The sequence below is a fragment of the Protopterus annectens genome, chromosome 7.part0 (genome assembly GCF_019279795.1).
Source record: "Protopterus annectens isolate FY-2018-M chromosome 7.part0, PAN1.0, whole genome shotgun sequence".
Lineage (NCBI taxonomy): Eukaryota > Metazoa > Chordata > Ceratodontiformes > Protopteridae > Protopterus > Protopterus annectens.
In genome coordinates this window covers 1024328423-1024336879 of record NC_056739.1, presented here as the reverse complement: position 1 = coordinate 1024336879, position 8457 = coordinate 1024328423, and the positions used below count along the sequence as shown (strand labels likewise).

Below are 8457 nucleotides of genomic sequence, written 5' to 3'. Positions count from 1 at the left end.
ATAAAATGAGCTAACTTTGACAAAAAGGAACCAGAACGTCATGAAAGGTGGAAAAACCAGACAGCAACTCAGTAGAACAGCTTTTGCTTTTGGAAGACAGTTCAGTACATCGGGCACTTTTACAGTAGTGTTTGGTTAAGGTGCTAATACAAGCTTCAGGGCTGGTACTCTTAGATGCACCTTATACATTAGCAATTGTCAAATCAGAATAAAATATTTGCCATATGTGCTCACAGGGCAGGACAAATTCTGTTATCACCAGGACTTCCACTAGTAGAAACAATTTTTTTATCAGCACCTTTCTGGATAAGCACTTCAAAGTCTGTGTAACATAAATGACTTTTACTAACATTTCTCCTTCCAAACAACTGTGGGTCTTAGCTAATAGAACTTCTACTGACAGTTGTAAACTCCAGCTTTCCTTTCCGAACACTTCATTGTATTGCTTTACAACAAAGTTTCCATCTGTTCAGTTTTCTGTGTGGATTTTTCTGCACCTGCTGTTTAGGCAACAACTTGAATCTTTACCTTGGTCCAGAATAGAGGATTTCATGAAAAGTAATGCTCTTCATTAAGTGGAAATAATTTAGGGATGCATGGAATACTTCATATTTTATATATACATCTGTGCAGATTCTGTGATTCAGAGTCCACCTCCTCTGTACCAAATTATTGGGACTATGTTTCCTTTCAAGAGCTAATGGTAGGTCATAACCCTGCCTGAGGCATATCCTGCTGAAACCTTTTAAATATGTATATTGGTATGGTAAGTATTTACATAACAGTTTTCCTAAATGTTGATTGAAGTTGGAACTACAAATATGGTTCCAGATGAGGTGACAGCCTTATTTGCAAGAGCACCATATTGTTACAGTTTTAAATTACTATCTTAAATAATTGAGAATATAAAAAAGAAGGTGTAGGCATGCGTTGTCATCATTCAGTTTCTCAGTTTACCAAAAATAACATTGCAGTAGGAAAAACTTGCTGATCATTTAGTGTGTAGTCATTTTTTTGTAAGTATGGTGCACACAGTTTGTTTTGTGAATGTGAATCAGTTTTCTTTTCTATCAGATGTCTCTTTTTAATGTAAATCAGTAGTGTTTTTACATTTTTATTGTAGCTCTGATGATATTGACCATCGCAGTACTACCTCTAGCATTCCTCCTTCAGCTGCCCCACCATCATTTGGATCTCCTCAGATGCCTTCCTCGATGTCTATGCCATGGTTGGGAAGTGGACAAACTAGTGCTGGAGCTACAATAGTATGTACTATAAAGTATTCATTGAAGATTTTTGTCCTATTGTTAAGATGCATTATTGTGTGAATGTTTTATGTGGCTCTGTTAAGACATCACATAACTCAAGCATTAGAAAGTGCAGAAGTTTTCTCCCAGCCATGCCCCTCATTCTAGCAGCATTACACTCCACCTCATCCTTTGTTAAGACCCCTTTTTCACATCTGATCACTGTTTCATCAACTAATATTGGCAAATAGGGAAAGGACTGAATCACATAAGTAGTCATAATCTGCAGCATGTATTTAAGCTTTTTTTGGTCCATACTCAGTCTGGTCTGCTTGCACAAGCATGCATTAAATAAAATGTCACTTGCATTTGGCACTTCATGATTGCCTTCTTCTATCTATATACAGACTTCAACCCACTGAATTGTACGCCAAATCTAGCCTGTAATGTCCCTTAGTGTATAACTCTGTGAATGAATAACACACAGTATACAGTTGAGACAGAAAACCTGTCCATTAATAACTTAGTTCTACCTCTAATTTCCTGCTTCTTAAGTGCCATGTCCGCTAATCATGCCCATGTGAACTGCATTAAAAGTCAACAGTAAAGCCTGTCAACCAGCAGAACCAACTGATGAGTGCACTAGAAAGACTGTTTCTAGTTGAATTGTTTGAACATTTTGTAGTTGCTTATGGAAAATTGATTACAGGAATTTTAACTCTTTAGAAAAAAAATGTTCCCAACTTAGTAACAGTTTTATGATTTCATTAATGCAATTAATATGTTAATGAAAATAATTATACATTGTTAGAGGATGTGTGTGTTTCTGTTGACCAGTATTTCTTTCACATGGTTACAGCTGAACAACAGGGATACACACAGTCAAAACGTGTTTTTTTTTTAGAGAGGGATTGGAGAAAGTGTGTGCATGTGTGCATGTGCATGTGCGTGTGCGTGTGTGCGTGTGTGTGTGTGTGTGTGTGTGTGTGTGTGTGTGTGTGTGTGTGTGTGTGTGTGTGAAACTACCTATTACTTTTCTCTTGATTACAGTAAGATTGTCACCCTGGCTTGACTACAGCAGTGTATTTGTTTCTGTGGAAGAAGTTAAAAGACATTACCATGTCCCAACTTTGTTTTACTTAATCAGTCAGCTGCTAGAGCCTCATTAATCATTTGCTAGTGTTTCAGTTGTTCTTTCTGTGTTCACCTTATTTTCAAGTTCTGTAATCCATAGCGCTCCCATTTTATTTCCTAGTTTTCTTAACACTGCAGAACATTGCCTTTCAGCCTTCTCTCTCTCTGCTTTAATATTGAGCTGATGGTTCCCACAAACGGTTCTAATATCTTTTGCAGCAACATGTTGATGAATAACTCACAAAGCCATATGGATATCTGATTTACCTGTTTTCTTCCTTTATTTATATAATTACCTTGTCCTTTTCCTGCGTCTGTGGTCTTTTTTGTCCTTCCTCTTCCAACCTAGCTTAAAGGCATAGTGCATCGAATATGTATACTTACAGAGTCTGCTGTCCAGTGCTTACATTCTGCATATTACATAGATGTTAAGTTGTCTATCTCGCCTTCATTCTTGCTGGATGGGTTCGGAGCCGACCTCGGCTCCGACTCGGCCACTCTAAAAGCTCGAGAGTTGGTTCCACCGGCTCGAGGCTCCCCTTATATCCCACAATGCTAGGCGAGAGTTACCTCAGATCTCGTTTGCCGCTACAGCTTCGAGGTTGGTTGCTTCTACCGGTTCCTGGTGAGTGTTAGCTTTTTCTTCTAAAAGTTACTCTTTTTACCCCTTTTTAAGTTAAATTTCTTCTTAGTTAGTGTAGATCACAAAACTTTATCCCCGACCCTAATTTTTCCCGTTTTCTTACTAAAGAACCTTTGGTTCTTCCTTTGGGCCTTAGGCCTTCCCTTCCCTAGTGGAGTGTTTGTGTAGTTTACTTTAATTTTATTGTACTTTAAATTCTAGTATCACTACTAAAATTATTATTTTTCCTGACAGGGTATAACTTGTGTGTTTGGGTGTGTGTTTGTGTACACCTGTCAGTTAGGGAAATGTCTAAAGAAGCAAAGGTCTCCGGATTCAAGAAGTGTGATGCGTGCTGTCAGAAAATGTCTCTGACAGACGCTCACACTTCTTGTGTTTATTGTCTGGGGCCTTTGCACCTGCAGGACTCCTGTGCTGTGTGCCATGGCTTCAGCCCCAGGGTCCTGCAGGAAAGAAAAAAACAAGTTAATTCTGAGAGGCTTGTTGAAGCCAGAGGATTCCCTGTCAGTTTCAACAGGGAAGCCCTCTAAGGCATCGAGGTCTTCGGCTCCGGCTTCTGAGCCGAGACCTCAGGTTGTTCAACCTTTGCCTTTATCGGCTCCGGCTGGAGCCGATAAGTCTCAGTCCACAGTTTCTGTGGCTCCCTCGGCTCCGGCCGGAGCCGAGGTTATTGAGGTACCCGTGTCGGCTCCGACCAGACCTTCGGAGCCGACAACTAGAAAGAGGTCTAGGTCACCTTCTCTTGGCTCCGTTCATTCGGCTCCAGGATCTCCCCTGCTGTCTGAACGGAGCCAAAGGTCTCATTCCTCTAGGTCATCGAGGCTGTCCGATTATGACCTTCAGAGGGTAGTGAGTCGACTACTTAAGTCCGAGGCACTAGCCCAGATGCTTCAGAGCCCGACTCATCAGTCGGTGCCTGCCCCGTCCATCAACTCTTTCCTCCTTCGACTCTTTTGAGTTCGGAGCCGGGTCGCGTCGGAACCGAGACTGTAGTTGCCGGGCCGAGACAATTGTCTTCGGCTCCGTCGTCGCTCCGTTTTCTTCTTTGGAGGAATCTCGGCGCCGGACTTCCCTCGTCGGCTCCGAGGGGGTGAGTGGCATCGGACCCTTGTCCGACCCCCCTCTTCCTCTCGGAGCTTCGGCGCTGGTGAGTTCGGCTCCGACATCGACCTCGGAGCCATCACTGTCGGTGCCGAGGGGGGTTCTTAGCTCCTCGGAGCGGGGACCTCTGGCTCTGCCTGACAGGGGTGCATTCGAGGTCATGCGGAGTGTGTTAGAGCCTGGCTCTACTCCACAGTCGGCTCCGTCCGCCCCTCCCTCTATGCTGCCTCAGGGTAAGTCGACTCACTCCCTCATCCCGGACCGCAGAGAGCCAGCTCCTCAGGAGCCCCTGTGGGGATTTCATCCTCTTCCGAGGCCTCTCCTGATTTGGCAGAAGAGTCCCCTCGGAAGAGGAAGTGCAAGAGGAAACACATTGACTCACCTGAGTCTATCACGTCAGACACAGATCTGGATGATTCTGAGGGTTCCCCGTTCCCCTTCTGAAGATGTCTCATTTGCAGACATTCTGGAGATCCTGAAACAGAGGGGAAATTGGCCAGCCCTCAACCCTTTGGAGGACGAATCTGTGTATCTTGAGGCGTTTGGCTCTCGTCCTTCCACCTCCTGGGTGTCCCCCTTCGACCCCCTCATGCAGGTGGTTGCTAAGAAGGCATGGGCGGCTCCTGATTCAGTGGACCCCACTCCCAGGAGACCCTCTAAATTCATCACAGCTCCATCAGACAAGCAATTTTTATCAAAAGGAGTTTCTGTGGATGCTATGGTGGTAGCTGCTGCCACAAAGAAGGAACTGGCTGATCCTTCAGTGCCTGTCCATCCACCTAACAAGGAATCTAGGTCCATGGATAGGTACGGAAGCGGATGTTCTCCTCAGCGACATTTACCATGCGTTCGCTGAATTACCTGTGCCATTTCACTCGTCTTCAAAGGGACTTGATCAAAGAAGCGAGTGAAATGTTAAAGATCCTACAGCTGCGGGTTTCCAAGAAAAATGAACACGCAGCTGGCTACCCTTAATTCCATATCTAACTCCTCCATGCGCCTCCTCTTATGCGGCCGATGGAGCAAGCAGAGCCGCAGGGACAGGTGTAGCCTTACGTAGGCACGCCTGGATGCGGCTATGCAATTTTGGACCGTTTCAAGGCGTCTTTCACGAACTCCCTTTTGATGGATCATCTCTCTTTGGTCCTCAAGTGAAAGAAACCCTGACTAGGTGCGAGACTGATGGCAAGACCCTTTCTGCCGTCGGAGTCCGTTTTCGACTCCTTCTAGGCCTTACCCCAAAGGCCAGAAGGGTGGGAAGATGTGGTTCCGTAAACAATCTCAAGGGACTTCGCCTGACGCAGAGTCGTTTTCCTACCAAAGGCAGAGGTGGGAATAACAATGGTAGACGCCGCCCTAGGGGCAGGGGGTCCGCAGAACCAGGGCAATCGGGAAGCCTTTCCTGACAAGCCCTTTCAGCATCCCTGAGGTGTTGCCCGACTGCCCATCTTCGGAGGCAGTCGGGGGAAGATTGTCACTGTACCCAGAAGCCTGGCTATCCCTGACTCAAGACAAATGGGTACAGTCCATCATTTCCGAAGGCTATTCTATCCCCTTTCTTCGTTTTCCAAATCAGTCAAAAAAATCCCTTCCAGATGTTCCACCCGCTCAAAGGGATATAGCAGCTTTGGAAATTTCAAAACTGCTTGCAAAAAGAGCAATTCAGTCAGTGCCAGCAGACCAACAAGGATCCGGAATCTACTCAAGGTTCTTTTTAGTTCCAAAGAAAACAGGGGACTGGAGACCAATTTTGGATCTCAGTATCTTGAACAAGTCAGTCAAGAAAACAAGATTTCGGATGGTCACTCTGCAGTCCATCCTTCCCCTATTGGGAAAGGGAAACTGGATGTGCTCTATAGACCTTCAGGATGCGTACTATCACATAAAAATGAACAGACGCTCCAGAAGATTCCTCCGCTTCAGGCTGGGAACCAGTCATTTTCAATTCAGGGCCCTGCCCTTTGGTCTCACCACTGCCCCCCGGGTGTTTACCAAATGCATGGCAGTGGTAGCTTCTCACCTGAGACGTCAAGGATTCCAGGTGTTTCCATATTTGGACGACTGGCTTCTCACAGCTCCCACCAAGCATCTCCTTCTGATGGCCAGAGATTATACTTTTCGCGTTTGTCAAAACTGGGTATTTCAATAAATTGCGAAAAGTCTGTTTTGTCGCCTTGTCGTACTATTACCTACATAGGCGCAAATTTAGATACTATAAACATGTCTGCAAGGCTAACGAACCAAAGGATATCAGACATTCACAAATTGGTGTCACTTCTTCTCAACAACAACAGAGCCAAAGCCAGGTTAGTTCTAAAGGTGTTGGGAATCATGGCAGCGACCATACCTCTCCTTCCATTGGCCAGATACCACATGCGGATCCTTCAGTGGATGCTTTTTTCTCAATGGTCATACCAGGAACTTCCAATGTCTCACACCATTATGATCACGCAAGCGTGCCAAAAGCATCTCATGTGGTGGATGTCTTCCCCCCAGCTCCTGTCGGGAAGACCATTTGTTCCACCTCCTCCGGTTGCTACTCTGACAACGGATGCCTCCCTGATCGGGTGGGGGGCATTATCAGGGCAGGACAGTCCAGGGCACATGGCAACCAAACGAATGCCACTTGCACATAAATGTTCTGGAGATGAGAGCAGTGCTTTTAGCGTTGCAAGCCCTTCAAGACTCTCTTCCCTTGGGAACGATTGCAATCCAGACAGACAATATGTCTGTAGTGTGGTACATCAACAAACAAGGCGGAACCAGATCATACCCCTGTGTCGAGAAGCACTCAGACTGTGGCAATGGGCGATTTCTTCTCAGCGTTTTCTGATAGCAACGCACATCCCGGAAGTCCAATCACATTGCGGACAAGTTGAGCAGAGCTATACTCATGCCTCACGAGTGGTCTCTGAAAGACTCTGTAGTGAGAGAAATCTTTCTCAAGTGGGGTCAGCCTTGCTGCGATCTTTTGCTACTCCCCAAAACAGCAAGTGCAGAGAATATTTCACTCTATTCCCTTTACCAGGCCAACCCAGCAGGGACGCTCTAGTCCAAGTTTGGCCCCGGGACTTCTGTATGCATTTCCTCCTTTCCCACTGATCTCTCAAGTAATACAGAAAGCTATCGCTCAGAAGGCCTCATTGATCCTCATTGCTCCTTACTGGCCTCGACAAGTGTGGTTCCCCTTTCTACATCGATTTCTTTTGGGCGACTGTGGAATCTGGACCTAGTTCCAGATCTTTTGATCCACCAGTCGGGTCAGTTTCATCGCTCCCTCCCTCTCTGAACCTCACTGCTTGGTTCCTCCAGTTCCAACCGTAGCCAGGCTTCCTCAATTATCTCACTCTGTTAGAGATATATTGATAGCTTCCCATAAATCTTCCACTCGAAAGATTTATTTGAGTAAGTGGAAACGCTTCTCATATTGGGCACAAGGAAAGGACATAGATCCTTTCACCGCTTCCATCCAACTAGTCCTTGATTTTCTAGCTGAACTCTTCCATGCAGGTTCATCTCCATCTACTCTTAAGGTTCAATTGGCAGCTATTTCTAATTTCCATGTGGGTATTTCTGAATCTGCCCTAATGTCCCACAAACTTTGCAAAGCCTTTTTGAAAGGAGTTTTTCTTCTCAGACCTCCTATAAGAAATCCTCCTTCTCCTTGGGACCTAAATTTAGTTCTTGCTTCTTTGATTCTTTCCCCTTTCGAACCTGCAGCTTCATGTTCCTTGAAATTATTATCATGGAAAACTCTCTTTCTGGTGGCTGTCACATCAGCTAGAAGAATTTCAGAACTTCAAGCACTCAGTTGTCGTTCTCCTTATCTTTTGTTCCATAAGGACAGAGTTTCCTTACGGACTAACCCGTCCTTTTTGCCTAAGGTGGTTTCAACATCAAATCTAAACCAAAGCATTGACCTCCCTGTCTTTTTCCCAGAGTATTCAAATAGGTTTGAACAAAAATTACACTGCCTGGATGTTCATCGTCAATTAAGGTACTATTTGGATAGGACGAAACAATTCAGAAAATCTGATCAGCTGTTTGTCTCCTATGCGGAAAGCAGAAAGGGACTTTCAGTTTCAAAGGTATCATTATCCAGATGGCTAACATCTTTGATTTCCCTGGTATATGAAATTAGACAACAAAAATTGCCTAATAAACCTAAAGCCCATTCCACCAGAGCTTTGGCTACTTCTTTAGCCTTCCAAGACAGACTGCCTATTGACACCATTTGTGCAGCGGCTACTTGGGCTACTCCTCACACTTTTATTTCTCATTATAAGTTGGATTTAGCTTCTAGGCATAGAGCTAATTTTGGTTCCACTGTTC

The 8457-nt window shown here is 44.9% G+C and overlaps 1 protein-coding gene across 1 annotated transcript in view; it reads left to right on the top strand.

The window, feature by feature from the left end:
* DMXL2 (Dmx like 2) overlaps positions 1–8457 on the top strand; it is a 1902820-nt gene that overhangs the window by 1743388 nt on the left and 150975 nt on the right. Inside the window, exon 42 of the mRNA XM_044076363.1 lies at positions 1124–1265. Coding sequence (XP_043932298.1) covers positions 1124–1265 — 142 coding nt within the window. The remainder of the gene's footprint in view (positions 1–1123; positions 1266–8457) is intronic.